General features: G+C 40.6%; 1 protein-coding gene across 1 annotated transcript in view; it reads left to right on the top strand.

Annotated features, from left to right (window-relative positions):
• Positions 1 to 2,535: 2,535 nt before the first annotated feature.
• Positions 2,536 to 18,633, top strand: part of nlrc5 (NLR family, CARD domain containing 5) — a 38,867-nt gene continuing 22,769 nt past the window's right edge. Inside the window, exons 1-13 of the mRNA XM_080874051.1 lie at positions 2,536 to 2,572; positions 3,799 to 4,148; positions 5,306 to 5,356; positions 7,771 to 7,839; positions 10,137 to 10,322; positions 10,522 to 10,676; positions 11,203 to 11,334; positions 11,671 to 11,986; positions 12,753 to 13,224; positions 13,397 to 13,559; positions 13,830 to 13,960; positions 16,575 to 16,800; positions 16,877 to 17,118. Of these exons, the coding sequence (XP_080730177.1) occupies positions 3,815 to 4,148; positions 5,306 to 5,356; positions 7,771 to 7,839; positions 10,137 to 10,322; positions 10,522 to 10,676; positions 11,203 to 11,334; positions 11,671 to 11,986; positions 12,753 to 13,224; positions 13,397 to 13,559; positions 13,830 to 13,960; positions 16,575 to 16,800; positions 16,877 to 17,118 (2,477 nt within the window). The 5' untranslated portion in view covers positions 2,536 to 2,572; positions 3,799 to 3,814. The remainder of the gene's footprint in view (positions 2,573 to 3,798; positions 4,149 to 5,305; positions 5,357 to 7,770; positions 7,840 to 10,136; positions 10,323 to 10,521; positions 10,677 to 11,202; positions 11,335 to 11,670; positions 11,987 to 12,752; positions 13,225 to 13,396; positions 13,560 to 13,829; positions 13,961 to 16,574; positions 16,801 to 16,876; positions 17,119 to 18,633) is intronic.

Here is an 18,633-nt window from a genome sequence, read left to right as displayed (position 1 = left end):
TTGTACAGTCTGACAGGGGAGGAGCCACACAGATATATCACCTCAACCTCTTGAAAGCATGGAGAGAGGCTGAAACTGTTTCTCTGGTGAGCATGGTTCAGGAGAGAGATCAGTTCAGGCCGGAGGTGCCACGTTCCACCATTCCTGCCTCCTAGATTATGATGATCATCTCACACAGGCGCAGAGAGCAGATGCTACTTTGCTGCAAAAGTGGTTTGCAGATGTGTTCTCCCGCCTGCCCAGCCATACAAATTTCATAGATCACCATTTTGAAATGGCGCCCTAGCATGACAATGCGTTTTTGGCCCTACAGGTTACCTGAACATAAAAGACAAGTTGCTTAAGAAGGAATTGGCTGCGATGCTTGATATGGGAGTAATAGAAGAGTAGCACAGTGCGCGGTTTGGCAAGGATGCCATAGTTTTTACAGTGAAGAAAGATGAGTTTATAGGGTTCTGTGTTGGCCACTGCAAAGTGAATGAAGTGTTGCAGTTTGATGCTTATCCAATGCGCAGATCAATGAGCTCCTGGTTAGGCACATTTTTTTAACTACACTGATTTTAACAAAGGGCATTCCACTCTGCGCGGTTTGTACCAATTTGTCACACTTCCATTCAGCTTGTTCAGAGCCCCTGCCACGTTCCAGCTCCTTATGGACCAGGTGCTGCATCCACACGCTGCATATGCTGCCGCCTACCTGGATGATGTCATAATCCACAGCATGTGCAGCGAGTGGCTGTAGTCCTGGCGTCTCTAAGGCAGGCAAGCTCACAGCCAACCCAAAAAAGTATGCAGTTCCACAGAGGGAGGTACAGTATCTCGGGTACCACTTAGGAGTCAAGCAGTTGCACCCGCATTTGGAGAGAACTACAACCATCACATCCTGCCCGCATTCCAAGACCAAAAAAGAGGTGAGATGGTTCTTGGGGTTGACTGGTTATTACCAACTATTTGTGCCAAACTTTGAGGAGCTGACCAGCCCTTAACCAATGTCACCCGAAAGGGGGTGCCAGATCTGGTCCAGTGAACTGAGCAGGATTTGTGCATGTGATGAAGGCTCTCTGTGGGGAGACCCTTTTCACACCCTTTAATTCTGCAGACTGATGCCTCAAACAGAAGAGTGGGAGCTGTTTTGTCCCAGCTTGTAAGGGGGGTCAACTGCCCGGTTGTATACATCAGCTGTGAAGTGTTAGAAAGAGAGGCCAGATAAAGAAGGAATGTCTGGCCATCCGGTGGGCGGTTGACTCGTTTCACTATTACATCCTGGGACAGTCATTCACCCTCTGTTCAGACCATGCCCAGCTGCAATGGCTCCACTGCATGAAGGTGGTCAGAGGGCCCGATGGTGCCAGTGTCCGGCAGCCTCGCCTCTGTCAGTGCGCCCCAGGGTGGCTGTGGCTACAATGTAGCTTGTCATCACCAGTGTGTAAATGTGTGTGTTAATGGGTCGATTACTGGTTGTGTAAAACGCTTGGGGTCCTTAGGGACTATAAAAGCGCTATACAAATACAGGCCATTTACCATTTACCAAGGATGCCAATGGCAAGATCACGCAGTAGTATCTGGCTCTCACCTTTGAAGTTAAAGGTGGTCGGGGGCGCAGATGATCATGGGGGATTTCCTCTGGCGTGGGGGATAGGCTCTGCCGGATGGCTCCCTGGCCTCAGTCAGGCAATGGCAGTATGTGGCAGGGGTGTGGTCTGCTCTGCTGCAGAGAAGTGGTGGGGCAGTAGGTTTGGTGGGCAGTGCCTGAAGGCTGGTAGAGCAGTTGGGACTAATTTGGGTGATCAGTCCTGCTATTTCAGCTGCCAGCTGGGACCGGAGGAGAACACTATGCCAAGAACAAGCCAACTGAAAAGCTGTACAGAGCGATCGTGAAAAGTAATAAAAAATAAAACACGAGTATACAGTGTGTATGTATGGATCCTTTGTGGCACAGTTAATAGTTTTAATCATGTTTGGTACAATGAAATTTTTCTTAGTTCATTATTTTTTTTTGTGTATGGTCTTTGACAAATAAAGAAAATGAAATGAAAGAGTGCCGACTGGGAGGTCAAAGATCAGGAAATGTGGTCAGGGTGGGGATTTTGAAGGACGAGATGGCTGTTGAAGTTCCTTTAAAACCGAATCACCAAAGTACTTAAAGAAGTAAAACTGCAATACTTCGTCTGAAAAAAGGTGGGTGACTGCAGCTCGTAAGCCTGGAAATGAGTAGACATGTTATCGCATCTAAGTCCGCTTATGAGGCGCTAAACTTAAACTGTGACGTTTTTGACGTTGTAGAGCTTCACAACAGAGATATAACAAAATACAAAATATCTGATACTCATGTATTATAACAGGCACCAGTGTGTTTTGGATGATGTAAAATAAACGCACTATCAGTCCATATTCATTTTTATATATTATTTGTGGGATAAAGAGAAATAGCAGCAGCTACAACATTTTGCCTTTGTTTAAGAAGCTCCTACAATATGTCAAAAGCATCTTGTCCAGACTGAGACTCTTTGGGAAAACACGGAATAGAATGGCGAACCGCCAGCAACACGCGCTCCAAAGCTCTAGCTCTTCTGTAAGTAAGAAACGGGTTCGGAACTGGAATAATCCAATAAACTAAACCTGATTTTGACGCGCAAAGCAAGCAGTACTCACCCACCGGCCTGCCCGCATCTAATACACGGGATATCGCACTATTAAACCCATGGCATTTCCTGTGGTATGGTCATTCGCTTGCCATCAGATGTCTTGGGAACCCATGAAATTTGCTTTAACACAAATTTCTGCCTGGTCACGCAGTCGTTTAAATACCCAAATACATCATTCCTCCAGAACCCTACTATTTTATATCTCCTTTGTTCATCTGGAGGAGGCCAGCGTATGCCACTGACTTTGCCAATTTGGTGGAGCGTTACACGAAAACGAAACAAAAACTATGTAGCCAGCCATTCCATGAGTTTCGGTTTAAAATGATAGAGACACTGGCTGGCCGCACTGAGTTGCAATCTGCGCCAAGTATTATTGGTGAGTCTTTATTTTATTTCTGAACATTATACTGTAACCCTGTGTCGCAGACTTTTGCTTGTCCGCGCAGCCTGAGTTTGTTAGCTTTGCTGAGCTGTACACAATGACGCAGTCTTTGATGCGCGTTACCTTAAACGACCTCGCCTCGAAGCCGTTTGAGGACAGGCTCGAGACAACGCAGTGGACGTCGATATTTTTTTTACATAAAAGTTTAATGACGAGAAAAAAGAAATGAATGTCGGTATGACGTGTCTACATAAAATAATAATAATAAACGTATAAAAAGCGCACACTCACACAAATGATTCCTAATGATTCAAACGTCCCTCAAAATCGCTTTTTTTTCGTTAATAATGAGCGAAATTCACCTAAATTAGAGCACAGTTAACGCTGTTTACTTATTGGAGCACTTTTAGTTGTTTAAAGTGTAAATCTGTGAGGTCGATGGACACATAGAAGTATGTTTTACTGGTTTATCAAGGGCGTGTTAAAAAGTTTCATGGTTTTTTGTCCATGTATGCCTCACTTTCAGTGAATAAAGTGCGGAGCACGTGGTCTCCTGCAAATGCAATGGACGATCGTTTTGCTTTGTGGCTTTCTGTGTGATTATAATGTTAATGCTCACAGTGTTGGGTTTGAAGCATCGACTACTATATTGATGTACGACGATATGAATGTATGATTTGCATGTTTGCTACTTGCTTCCTTCAGTCAAAGCTGCATTTCACAGGTAAGATTGTGACTTTATTTGTGTCTCCCCCTCTTTATTTGTATCAGCCGATGGAGTCTGACCATGGATGAGGAGGTCAACCCTGACCATGAAAATGTGAACTCAGTCTTGGCTCAGGACTCCATTGAATTGTTCCACATCCTCAGCAGTCAGTCGCACTCAGTCATAATGGAGCTGTGTCAAATGATGCCCAGTGAAGCTTGGCGCCAATATCAGCTTGACCCCTCAAGCTCTTCTGCAGCAGGAAGGCCAGAACTCATCAAAACCATGTTGGATTACTTCAGGTCAGCCAGTGCTCGAAAATGCCGTAACTTCCTTCAGAGCGTGTGCTTCTCGTGTGAGAACATTCCCATGCTTCTGGAGTCGAGGCTCATGTCAGTGGCAGGATATGACAACAGTGAGTATAAACTGGTGTTTGTCCCGGACCAAAGCACTGCAATCCTCAGTGACTTTCACTTTGAGGTTTACTTTACTTGTCTGGGTCCTCTGTTCTGTCAAAACAGTAGAACAAAGTGAAAGATCATTTAAAGCAGTCTTAAAAATAGAGTTTTGTTTGGTGAGCAAATGCATAATATACGTGTTTCATGCATACAGTACCAGTTAAAGGTTTGCCTGCTGAGGAGAATAGGGTATAAGCACTGAGGTTGACATGGAAGTGGTTACATTTATTTGACTGTATACGGAAAGAACCCAAAAATCAACCCCACAGTACCCACAGCATCAGCAGTTTTCTTCAAAGTAACACACTATGACAGCATGAACTAACTTTTACTGTATTAACAAACTTGTTGAATCACCAAATTTAGTATAAATGGTCACTAATTTCTGTTGAATAAGGGTTGGTGTGCTCAGCTCTTAATCTGTTATATTTAGTCAAGTTTTAAAAAAAGAATTAGGGGTAGAGGTTTTAATTTATGGTTGCTCTTCTGTAATCCACACAGTAGCAAATGTATACATAGAGGTTCGTATATATTTGACCACTGGGCAGATTTATATTAAATAGGTTGGTGTCCTGGTATGGAACCAGCTTTTAAGTGTAGTCCACAAATTTGCAGTAGGGTTGAGGGCAGGGTTTAGGAAAGCAATTCCACTTAGCCGACTTTATTTATTCCAATGCTAATACACTTATTCCCATGATGAGTGTATGTAAACTTTTGACCACAACTATAAATGTGGGGCACAGACATCAGAATCCCTTTTTATTGTACAGATTATAACTGGAGTATTTTAAATACTATTACTATAGTTTTGGTGTTGCTTCAAGCATTTTTTATGAATATAATGGTCTTATTTTGGGGTCACAAATTTTTTAGGAGCTGCATTATTTGAGGTTCTTTTGTAGTTGGCATGATGGACTACATTTAGCCTTTCTAGTATCCCTAAGTTGTCACTTAGATGACATTTACATAAAGCCATAGAGACATTTGTTGTCATGTTTTCACAGCATGAAGTTGAATAATACATAAAATATATTTAACCATAGTAATTACAAATGTAACTATAGTTGTGCTTATCTGCATGGCTAACAGTGTGACTTTGTGCTTGAATGTTTAGCTGATGATGTACCATCTCCAGCCGCAGAGGACGTGTCTCTAGCAAACACAGGTAGACCACCTCTGTTTGCCACTGTCTCATATCTGTGTGTACAGAATAATTGTGTGGATGTGTATGTGCATGTAAAGATTTGTAGTTTTATTTGTGCTTGACCTAACCTCTAAGCTTACTATAAATGCACATATTTGCAGTCTGCAGGTGATTTTCCATAATTTGGTGTTTTATTTTTTGGTTTTACATCAGACTGACCACATTGGGTCACATTTCTCTGGCTTGTTTTGTGTGTTTACTGAGCACACCCAAAGCATCTTCCAAATAAAATGTGGCTCAGCCATAAGATCAGGAGCCAAGATTAAATGATAATGAAACCCAAAATGAGGCACTAAAAGAAATTCATCAGATGTTAATGTTTTTGAATTCTCATACGCTTTATTTTTCTAAGTAAAAATAAAGTAAAAGTAAAATGTAATCACAGTAGTATAACACAAAGTCAGTTAAATTTCGGGGATACCAATCTGCCCATTTTGGAAGGTTCAACTATTGTGAATCCATTTTAGCTGCTTTAGTGTAATTGAAAGTGACATGAGGTGCACTGGAGTGGCAACAGCAAGATGATCTCAGAAGAGGAAATAGTTTCGCAAGTGGTTTTGCAGACCATTGTTGTCTCCTTATACTTCTTGACTGACTCTTTTAGCTGGTGTCGTTGTCTTTGCTGGAAGCATGAGATAGCACCTGCAGCCCATGCAGGTTGTAAGAGTTACTTTTGCTCCTCCAGTGTGCCATGTCAATGTGCTATCACAAAAAAGTTTGCTGTGCCTTCCAGCCCCGTCTCAAGATAGTAGAGGTGATGCCTATCTTGTGGAGTCTGTTTCTGACAGTTTGGTCCATGGAGGTTATTTTTTAGGGGTCTAGCTGTGTTCCTCCTGCTACTGCTGTTGGGTTGATGGCCTTCTAGTGCCCTGTCCTGCTCTACTCTTCTAATGGCCCGTCTCCTGGTATCTCCTCACAGTTTTATAACTGTGCTGGGTGACAAACCTTTTTGTGATGACCTGTGAACCTTAATGGGATGCAGGTACTGTCTCAGGTAATCAGCAGTGACAAGTTCAACAGCAAAAAGCAGAGCTAGAGGAAAATCAGTCAGGAGGGATAAGGAGAGAGCAGTAGTTTCTCCATCACCTGCAAAACCATTCCCTAGTTGTTGCTGCTCCGGTTCCCCCTCACTGGTGTTTTACACCAAAGCAGGTGAAATAGGTTCACAATGGTTTGTACTGATATTTACCTGTGTTCCCTTCATTTTTGAGCAGTATAGTCTTCATTTATCACCCACGGCTGCAAAACAACCATCACTACCCTGTAGGGGTGGGGGGGGGAAATCGATACTGTGTAGTATCGTGATATTTTGTTTGCTAATAATGTATCGATACAGGGACAGCAGAAATCGATATTTTGTTACAAAAAAAGTTTTTGTGGACTGGAACATGCTCTGACTTCAGAGCATGTTGATCCTTTTTCTGAGCAAGAATCCTGACACTGTCCAAATGTGTTTAACTTTTTTTTTGGCAGCAATAAACATGACAGTTTACTTATTTTAATTTAAGACATGTTTTATTTTAATTAAGTTTAAAACTTTTTTTATTTAATGTAAAATTATATTTTGTTTTAATTTACTTTCAAATTCTTCAGTTGCTGAATGGGCTGCATAGTTTTCATAAATTGCATAGTTCAGAATAGCTATAATTGTACCAGATGGTTGCATTCAGTTAAGTTGGACTAGACTGTAGTACAAACCGTTCAGTTTGTCAACAATAAAACTGACTGACATGAGAGAAAGACTGAGTGTGAGACTTTGATATTAGATAAAATGAATATTGATAAGGTTTACCTTTATGTACAGAATCTGAATATCAGAAATCTTTTTTAAAAATTGCAATAATATCATATCGTGCGTTAAGTATTGTGATAATATCGTGTTGTGGGATGTATGGTGATTCCCACCTCTACTACCCTGATGGTGACAATACCACTATAACCATTCTACAGCCACTCAATAGTTATGCCTCTTTCTTTCTCTTTTTAGAAAAGCTTAAATTAGTTTTTTAATTTTTCTCATTTATTTCAGCAATCACTTGTATTAGCTCAGTTTAGTTTACAGTAAAGGCTCAAAGAAAACACACTCAGGGGAAAAGTGAAACCAAAAGCTTAAGATTGTTGTAAATAGGTTTGCATGTATCAAAAAATGTACGTGACTTATTCGTTCGTTTCACTTTGGGATTCCCCCAGCATTTTATTTTTTTGCGTTATTGGTGTGTAGATCATTTCAAAACTGATAGGAAGGTTTAAGAGGTGTAGCTACAGAATATTTGAACGTCTTGCAACACACTTTATTGCATTCATTTTTTTGGCATGTTATACTTTTCTGCAGGGTTTTCATGCACTGTATGTTTTCTGTGGCTTCTGTATTGCAGACGGTTGTGAAAGTTCTAGGCCTGCTGTAACATCTTTAGAGCAGCGGCTCATCAAGCGCCCACGGATCGGTAGGATACACATGTGACTTTTAATTATTCATGCGTTACAGCTACATTCAGACCATCACACAAACCAACAAAGAGAAATATTTAATTCATTGATTTATTAATAAAAACAAAAACAAGAGTTTATGATAAGAAACTAGGAAGAGTTAAAACACAATACAGTAAGTGTGCAGCTGACAGTGGAAAGACTGGGATCCATCTTGGAAAATTTCCAGTACCTATCTAGTTCTCACAATAATTAATCCAGCATGGTGGTATTGCTAATTTAGGTTAAAGTTTTAAAGGACTTATCACTTTTTTTAGCACTCAAACCCTTTGCCTTATCTTGGCAGTAAAGCCTGTGCTGCCAAAAAAGCTCTGCCCCTTTGACACATGGACCTACAGGGAGTGCAGAATTATTAGGCAAATGAGTATTTTGTCCACATCATCCTCTTCATGCATGTTGTCTTACTCCAAGCTGTATAGGCTCGAAAGCCTACTACCAATTAAGCATATTAGGTGATGTGCATCTCTGTAATGAGAAGGGGTGTGGTCTAATGACATCATCACCCTATATCAGGTGTGTATAATTATTAGGCAACGTCCTTTTCTTTGGCAAAATGGGTCAAAAGAAGGACTTGACAGGCTCAGAAAAGTCAAAAATAGTGAGATATCTTGCAGAGGGATGCAGCAGTCTCAAAATTGCAAAGCTTCTGAAGCGTGATCATCGAACAATCAAGCGTTTCATTCAAAATAGTCAACAGGGTCGCAAGAAGCGTGTGGAAAAACCAAGGCGCAAAATAACTGCTCATGAACTGAGAAAAGTCAAGCGTGCAGCTGCCAAGATGCCACTTGCCACCAGTTTGGCCATATTTCAGAGCTGCAACATCACTGGAGTGCCCAAAAGCACAAGGTGTGCAATACTCAGAGACATGGCCAAGGTAAGAAAGGCTGAAAGACGACCACCACTGAACAAGACACACAAGCTGAAACGTCAAGACTGGGCCAAGAAATATCTCAAGACTGGTTTTTCTAAGGTTTTATGGACTGATGAAATGAGAGTGAGTCTTGATGGGCCAGATGGATGGGCCCGTGGCTGGATTGGTAAAGGGCAGAGAGCTCCAGTCCGACTCAGACGCCAGCAAGGTGGAGGTGGAGTACTGGTTTGGGCTGGTATCATCAAAGATGAGCTTGTGGGGCCTTTTCGGGTTGAGGATGGAGTCAAGCTCAACTCCCAGTCCTACTGCCAGTTTCTGGAAGACACCTTCTTCAAGCAGTGGTACAGGAAGAAGTCTGCGTCCTTCAAGAAAAACATGATTTTCATGCAGGACAATGCTCCATCACACGCGTCCAAGTACTCCACAGCGTAGCTGGCAAGAAAGGGTATAAAAGAAGAAAAACTAATGACATGCCCTCCTTGTTCACCTGATCTGAACCCCATTGAGAACCTGTGGTCCATCATCAAATGTGAGATTTACAAGGAGGGAAAACAGTACACCTCTCTGAACAGTGTCTGGGAGGCTGTGGTTGCTGCTGCACGCAATGTTGATGGTGAACAGATCAAAACACTGACAGAATCCATGGATGGCAGGCTTTTGAGTGTCCTTGCAAAGAAAGGTGGCTATATTGGTCGCTGATTTGTTTTTGTTTTTTTTTTTGAATGTCAGAAATGTATATTTGTGAATGTGGAGATGTTATATTGGTTTCACTGGTAAAAATAAATAATTGAAATGGGTATATATTTGTTTTTTGTTAAGTTGCCTAATAATTATGCACAGTAATAGTCACCTGCACACACAGATATCCCCCTAAAATAGCTAAAACTAAAAACAAACTTAAAAACTACTTCCAAAAACATTCAGCTTTGATATTAATGAGTTTTTTGGGTTCATTGAGAACATGGTTGTTGTTCAATAATAAAATTATTCCTCAAAAATACAACTTGCCTAATAATTCTGCACTCCCTGTATGAACTCTGTGGTATCTAGCATCACTGTGTTGGTGGCGAATTGTTTTTATGTTGTATGTAGGGGATAGGGAAATTGGGCTTACGTGGATGAGTGTTACACATCATCCCACAGATAATCAGTTGAAATTGATGAGGAAGTCTTTAGTTTAGCATTTAGTTGTGCTGCTTCATGTAGTTGAGCAATTATTGTACACTGCGGGAAGCTAATGTCATCAGAGCGGGCCTATGTCTTAGATATCAAAATAAGATCAACCTGAAACCCAGGGCTGACATTTTTAAGCAATACAATCGCACTGTAAAGAGATTATCTGTGTTATTCACTTCTAACTTTTATAATGGGTTCCACCCACAGATCACTGGGAGCAGTACATCAGTGAAGTGAAGAAATTCCTGCTGAAGAGATGGGAGCGACTCACAGCTGGCCTGGTGAGGGAGGTCCAGCTGGAGAATGTATGGGTCAGCCCAAGAGCGGCAAACAGAAGCAGAGACAGACCTGATCAAACCCCTGGCTCAGCAGACAGAGGGGGCAGAACACCAGGTCAGCAAGACTTCCTCTAATTGTACCAGTTGATGATTGGGCTTTTTTTTAAATAAAGGGATTTTTTTAAAGTATCTTGTGGTGCACAAAGAAATAAAATCATAGCAGTTTTGTATGTTCTAAGCTTTTCATGTAAACTTACCTAATCATGAATATTTGAAGTCTGCTGCACACCTCACATCTTTCTCACCAAACTCAGAGCCCGATGGGGATTACGGGTATTTGGAGTCCAGAGTGACGTTGGAGACGTTCCTCCAGGGATGTATGGGTAAAGTGACAGTTCTGGTGGGCCAGACTGGATCAGGAAAAACTCTGCTAACATCCTGTTTAGGACAGCAGTGGGCTAGTGGATTAGTAAGTTCACTTTTTGTCAACATTTATAATTATTTGCGTTATCAGACATGTTCTATGTTCATCTGTATGGCTAGTGCTGGTCTTATTTGTATTCAGAGGAATAAAGGAAGAGCCATTGTCCCAGAATTTGCATGCTAGTGTTATAAAAACATAGAGCAGCTTTATTTCCATACTGTATCCATACTGTATTTACTGTGGTTATCATTATTAGAGTATGCTGTAGGCTTAGGAACCATCACTGACCTTGCAGAGGTTGCAGATGATCCAAACTCTGCATTCTCATTGTTTACTGGAAAAACCTAATCAATAAATTATCAATTTGGTGCATTAAGAATAAAAGTAAAGATACTCCTGCTACTATCAGGCAGCTACTTGTTCAGCCATTTTTCCACTGCAAACACGTTTCTTCTGGAGCCAATGAATGCTTTTTACAACTTTCACATTTGTGAAACTACCTAAGCTGTGCAAACAGAATTTGATATGACTTTTTTCCTCTGCCAATTGTTCTCCTCTCCATCTCATCCAGGGTCCTATCCCTTCATCCTTTGTGTTTGTCCTGCTGGAGTTTCGTCAGCTCAACCTACTGTCACACCCTCTTTCACTATCAGAGCTGCTTTTCCAGTACTACCTCCCTCCAACTGGGGGAGAAGATGCAAAGGTACGCACGTAATGCTTGAGTAATACTTGTTATAAAACAGTACATTTGTGATACTAAACATAGGGATGCATTTCATTTAAATCAAAATCTGGTTTGAGCTAAACCCCTTCACATAGTTAGTTATGCTTTGCACTCTGGGATGTGACAGAATATCATATCATATTAGTGGTAAAATGAATGTAAATTGAAGATCAGAGTTGTGTTTGTGTAAGAAAAAAAATGAATCCATGGGAAAAGGGCTACAGTTTTATGAACTCATCAGCTGATTTGGGCCAGAGTAAACAAACTACAGGTGTGAAATTCAACTGCTTCTAAACGTATTCTTCATTTGAACAGAGAGCCATTATCGACTACCTCCTTACTAATCCAGAGCAAAGCTGTTGGGTACTGGATGGCTATGATGAGTTTCACGGCAAACTCAGCAGACAAGAAGTGCAGAGGAAACCGCTGCACTTAGAAGATCCTCTGCCTGTCGCAGACCTCATCTCAGGGTTGCTAAATCGCCAGATTCTTCCAGGAAGCACTGTGCTGGTCACCTGTCGTGTACGGGATCTTATAGATTTGGATGGCATTTCAGATAAAGTAGGCCAGCTGCTGGGCTGGGACCAGGATGAGATCAAGGAGTATGTAGACAACTTCTTTGGTGCAAAAGGTGAAAACTTTATTTACTTGTATTTACATTGTTGTTGGGCTTTATTTAATTATTTTATTTGTTTTATTTATTTCTGTAAAGCTTTGAGGAAGTGTTGTTTTTGGCTCTTCTGTATTAACTTAATTTTTCTCTGTGGAAGTTGGTGCTTAGTATATATAATCAAGGCAATACAATTATATCAAGTTAGAAAAAAAAGGAATAATTCACTTATTACTACTTTTTTGTATTAACTGATAAAATATGGTTTTCTGGACATCAGATTTTTGCTGCATATTCATTTCTTGAAAACATCTAACTCTCTCTTTCCCCACAGCCAAAGTTGTCTCTGATATTTTTTCTCGCTTTCTCTTTGACTCTTACTTGACACTTGTCTGCATTTTTTATTTTCTCTTCAGTTATGGTTGCTGTGGGTTTCAAGACTCACATAAATATCAGCCAAGTTTGAACTTGCATGTTTATTTTACTTGTTGGCAGTATCTTATGTAAATAACCCTAATCTGGGATTATCTACATTTTTTGCAGTGCTATATTTGCTCATTTAGACCTGCAAACCAGCACCTGTATCCAGGTATAACTGGCAAATTGCTAAAATTTAGACTTTCAAACTAGTAGAAATGAGTAATTTCCACATAAAACAGGACCTCATGCGTAATAGCTGCATTACTAACATGAAAAAATTGGTGTAAAAATAATAAATAAAATTCTTGTGCACATCTATCTTAAATGTATGTTGTCTTTAACTAGTTTAATCATCATTTACACCCAGCAGATGTAGCTCTTAGAGAGCAGGCAGCACAGCTCCTTCTCTCCAGTCGACACCTCCTCGCCATGTCTTCCATTCCTGCCCTATGCAACATCTGCTGCATCTGTCTTGAGCATTTACTGCTGCAGTGTAGAGATAAAGACACAGGAGGAGCACCGATGCCTGACGAAAAAGGAAGTAAGGCAAGGACAGATGCTCAGGAAGCAGAAGGAGCACAGATGTCAAGAGAAGCCAGAGGGGAGGAGGGCAATAGAAGAGGAAACCCTGCACAAAGGAAACAAGAGGATGGAAAAAGAAAAGGGAGCAAAGATGTAATAATGGATGGAACAAATGGCAGACCTCAGCTGACTCCCACTTCACTCCAAGTCCCCGCCACCCTAACTCAGGTCTACCTCACTGTTCTGGCCTCATTTCTTAGCCGAGCCCCTAACCACGGAGGAGATGGCAAGCCAAAAACTAAAAGATTTCCTCACAGGTAGAGACGGAGCTGTGAACTCACTCTAGTGTATCACCATCTTGAACATTATATTTCAAAAAATATAAAGTAATTAAAAAAATGACTATTTAGAAAAGAAAGCACCAGTGTAGCAAAAAACGCGTCATGCTTCAGTTTATGGATTATCTCTGTTTTCTGTCTTTCCGTGCAGTGCTGTCACCACACTGACCATTCTGAGTCAGTATCAATCGGAGCTGTGTGAGCTGAGCCAGCTGGCTTGGAGAGGCTTAGAGGAAAGCAAGATACTCTTTTTGAAAGAAGAGATTCCACAGGAGGTTTTAAAGTTTTCATTGAAAATAGGACTCTTATCACAGGTCAGACATGAATGCATGCATTAATGTCCTCCTCATATCTGTGAATGTCCACAAAATCCTTGTTGTCGAGTGTTTGCATGCTATTTATACTATTGATACTATTAATAGATTTGCTTAGTGGGCAAAAGTTATTTGTGTTTCCTTACAGTGGGCATAGATAGGGCTGTGTGTAGTAAACAGAGTAAGGGTAGATAAAGGTTGTCCCTTTAGATGACTTGTCATGTTTGTAAGATATTATTAATAATAACATAATTACTTACCTGCTGTTAGGTGGAGCTCAGACGTCAGGACGGGATACTTGCCAATGCCTACTGCTTCATTCATCTGACAGTGCAGGAGTTTTTAGCTGCACTGAGAATCATGACTAGTAATGATGTTAATGACGCACAGCTTAAGAAGAGGTAAGGAAGCCAAATGGAGAGAAATATGGGTGTAATTTTTAAGATGATTGCAGTGTTAAGACCTGTTTAGGTTATATAGCCCACCTGATGGAGAAACTACGGAGTCACACGGCAGAAGCTCTCTACTTTTGGCATCAAAACACGGTCAAGATGACCTGCTGAAGTTCTGACCAAGTATCAGAATTGGGAAGAAAGGTGATTTAAGTGACGTGGCGTGGTTGCTGGTGCCAGATGGTCTGGTCTGGGTTTTTTTCCGAAAATGCTGATCTACTGGAATTTCCCCACATAACCAACTCTAGTTTTTACAGTGAATGGTCTGAAAAAGAGGAAATAACCAGTGAGTGACAGTTCTCTGGGTGAAAATGTGTTGGTGATGGGAGAACGCGCAGAATTCTTTGAACTGAAAGAACAGAATTGATAATTCTAAGAACCACTTGTTACAACCAAGCTGTCTACAAGAGCATCACTGAATAAGTTACAAGTTGAAACAGATGTGCTACAACAACAGGAGGCCACACCGGGTGCCACCCTGCCAGCTAAGAACAGGAAACTGAGGCAACAAGTCACATGGGCTCACCAAAATTGAACAAGATTGCCTAATGGGTCTGGATTTCTGCTTTGACATTTAAACAGAAAGGTCAGAATTTGGTATAAGCAACATGAAAACACCTTGCTGAGTCTGTACCACAAATAATAAAGACAGTTCTGACGGCAAAGGGTGGGGTGGGGGGGTGGGGGGGTATAACTCAAAATTGGCAAGGTGTACCTAATAAAATAGCCAGATACTATTTTAGTCTACCGGCACATACACAGTAACCCCTGCACTTTACTCTCTCACTGGTGAGGGACAAATTCAAATGACAGATAACAGTATAACATTCACGACATTATTACACATTGATTGATTAAATTATCCGCAAATTTACATCCTGGAAACAATTTTGTTAATTAACCAAATGAACAAAATGTCCTAAATACGGTCACCTTTCTTGTTGCTGCCCTAGCTGAATGACGCTTCTGTGTACACCTGTCCTCCCAACTTGGTGCTGGGCAGTCTCTGCCTGGTCCCGAAATAGATAAGTTCCTTTCAGATCAGGTAGACACTAGTGTGTGATGGAGTGTTTGAAAAGCTGTGGAAACAAAAGTTTGTCGCCTAAGCTAAAAGAGAAGCTCACACACACAGCAGAATCATGATGAATATATTTAAAGATTCAACAGTTAATTAATGAATCTCATTTAGAATATGTGGAAGAAAGCAAGATGGAATTTGACTATGTAAAGTCACACGGTATACTAGGAATAACTCTGCCATGGAAGCAACCTGAGCTGTGCGAGTTAAGCACGCTACAGTACGAGACATATTTGTCCTTAGTCCTTACATCAGAAAACACTGATGTAGGCATAAAGTGACGGCTCAAATCACACTGCGAGAGTCTGTGAGACTGTGCAAAGGTGGGGGCACTGAAATTGAAATATGGCACAGCTGACATAACTAAGCAGCAGGCGACCACAGTCACTCGCTAAGAGGCCTCTTGTATGTGGCTACATGTAGTTTAACATATATCACAACCCCGGGTTGTACTCCACCACATGCTACTGCTTCCTCTAAAAATGACAATGCAGCTTCATGGATTTATTTATTCTTTTGTGAAAGGATGTTGTTTTTATCACGAGTCATTTTAAAAGCAGGAATTTAATTGCATCAGAGCCCACAGATGCTAAGCTCCACCCTCTGACATCCAAATTGCACCCTTCCCTTATAGAGCTCATCTTCCATCCCCTTTTCAGCTTCAGATCCATTCTCATATGTCCAAACATATATAGACTTGAAGCTCCTTCTCTAGGACTTTTTTAAATAACTGCAGCCACGACACAGTAACTTGTGCTTTAGAGTATTTAAACAGGGGGCACGCATTCATTAATGACTTAAATTTTAATTAATTAATTGCTTTTTTAATTGCTGCAGCACTCAGGTTTACAACACCATGAAATCTATTCATACAGCTGTATTTTAATAAATCTCACATTGTTTCCCCTAAAGAATCACTACATTTTTTTGATGTGTGATATGGATTTGTTCACACTTTAATCATATTTAGTTGACAAGGTGGATTGCAAAAAGGACCTCACCCATACCCAGTTCCTTAAATGATTAGATAACAGGTCTGTTTGCTCACACTTCCTCATTTAACCCTTTGATTTCACATGTTTCTGAGTGAGGTTCTGGAGGCGTCTGGTTTGAAATCAGTCAGGCAGCTGCAAAATGACTAGTTCAGTTCTGGTTTTGTTGTGTTTCATTCCGTGAGCATTTGGGGAATGTAGTAAAATTAATGCACCTGAACAGAAGAAAAGATGCAAACCATTCAAACTGGTGTACTGTGCTTTCTTCCCACTCTGTTTGCTTTGTAGGCTGCACTGTAGAAGTTGTTTGTTTTTGTCCTACCTGTTAAATCTTAAAATAATATTATTTATTGTATTTCAAAGTATGCCAGGTCATATTATTATTATTCACATCTCCCAGAAGAGTGTTGAAACTATCATCTGGACAGTGTTGTAACATGCTTTAATTTGCATCATAATTCAGAAGTTGACTTTCCTCTCATTATATCCTCAGATTCAGTCTGAAAACTCGCTGGACAACCAAATCAGACCAGAAGACGGTCTTCACTGACTCACTGTACCTCTATGTTTGCGGTCTGGCTTCCTCAGAATGCACTCCAGCCCTGGTTGAGTTAGCCAAGGTTTCTGGTAGAGCCCAAAGTTGGGTCCAGAAACGGCAAGACCTTGTTCTGACATTGCTCAAAACCATGTGTAACAGTAACACTCTGACCGGACCAAAGGTAGAATGAAAAACAGGAAACAGATTTTATTTTCTGTCTCTTTGTTACTGATCTTTTCTTTGCTATATTTTGCCAGATACTCCAGCTTTGCCACAGTGTTCAGGAGAGCCAGAACCACCAACTCGCCAAGCAGGTTTTTGGTGTGAGACCCAAACTGGAGCTGCGCAACATCTGGCTGTTACCGAATGATATCGAAGCTCTGGCTTTCGTAGTTAATTCAGCCGATCATAATGACATCGGTCTGGACTTCGGAGCGTGCTCCATGGAGCTGGAGTGTTTAATAGTTCTGGCCAGGTGTCAGGGCATTCATAACCTCAGGTGAGGCTACACAGATGTTTACGAGTTACAGTAGTTAAAATGTAACAAAAACCCTCCAGAAACCTACGTGTAATTTTTTTTAGCTAACCTAAATAAAACTAGCAAAAATAAACTATTAATTAGAATACAAAAGTTTATTTTGATTTTGAGACAAGGGTTTTTATTATATTACTGTACCATCCTGGATATGTTAAATCTTACAGGTCAGCATTTATTTGAAAAGGTTTCACAGGGTTATTAATATGATATTTGTGGGAATGCACTATAGGACCATTGGAAAGCCATCATTGTGACACATGAGAGTGTTGAAATGGACGGTGTTGATCTGTCAGAAATTATAAAACCCATGTTTAGCCCACGGACATGCAGAGAGAGGACTAGTCACACAGCAGCAGTGAATGTTGTTGTTAATAGAGCTGCAGCTTTGCCTTTGACATTCCTCAGCTGACTGGCCACCTGTCATACAGTGACAGTGAATGAGCTCAGTATTCTTGTTACAAGAAGACAGAAAATAGTCTGGACTCAACTGCAAAAACACAACCACTGATTCTTTGAAAGTATTTCTTTATCAACTCGAAAAAGAATGTTTTTCCACACAAGTTTGCACTTGCATGTCTTGAAGAGTGGGTGGGACGGGGCCTATCTGTTTAGCGAAATCTGTAAGCTGCACGTTGTCATGTCACATTGTGTTAGTCATCTGTTTATACTGCCTAATTCTGAAAGTTGAAACATCTTTATTGTTAATTTTATATAATTATGCACACTAACATCTAATGTCTGTCTAGCGGGAAAGCTATCCCTCCTTAGTTGCTCTTCCTGATGTTTTCCTTATCCGAAACAAGAATTTAATGACAAATATAGCGTAACCCGTACATATTGTGAAACTAAGATATCTTGGTATCAAATAAAGTTGCATTGACCATAAAGATTTCAGCTCAGACATTAAAAGTAAAGCGAGACAGTGTCTGAAAAAGTGCTGCAGTGATAGCTCATTAATGTGTGTGTAAAACAAACCGAAACCTCAATTTTATTACGAACACCAGTACATCTGCTTGTGGTTATAAAGAGAACCAGTATATAAGTATACAAGTCATAAACTGTAATGATAACTTGGAAAATTAGAATGAGGAAAAATGTGACTGTACACAGCAGTCTATAAGTATGTTCAGAACAGCAGCGTAGGAACTCTATACACAGAAAATATCTTGTTGACAAGATGCAGAAGGTACCTGAAATAGATATTTACAGCTGTGGTGAGCAGAAAATGTTGTTTTACTGACAGTGGTTCGATCCTCCTGTGCAGACTAGAACTAGTGAACAGTCAAGGGTGCAAGCAGAACTTATCAGCTGTTCTCTACAGTTCTCACATAGTTACACCATAATTATTTCATGTGTATACTTTATCTCACCCAGGCACAAGTAAGCTATTAAACTAGATTTTTTATTTGGGCAGTCATCCAACTCTTAATCCTAAACCCAGTACCCGGTTCTTGATCTTGACAAATATGAAAACAA

Source organism: Rhamphochromis sp. 'chilingali' (genome assembly GCF_963969265.1).
Source record: "Rhamphochromis sp. 'chilingali' genome assembly, chromosome: 2".
Taxonomy (NCBI): domain Eukaryota; kingdom Metazoa; phylum Chordata; class Actinopteri; order Cichliformes; family Cichlidae; genus Rhamphochromis; species Rhamphochromis sp. 'chilingali'.
This window is presented reverse-complemented; position numbering and strand designations above follow the sequence as displayed.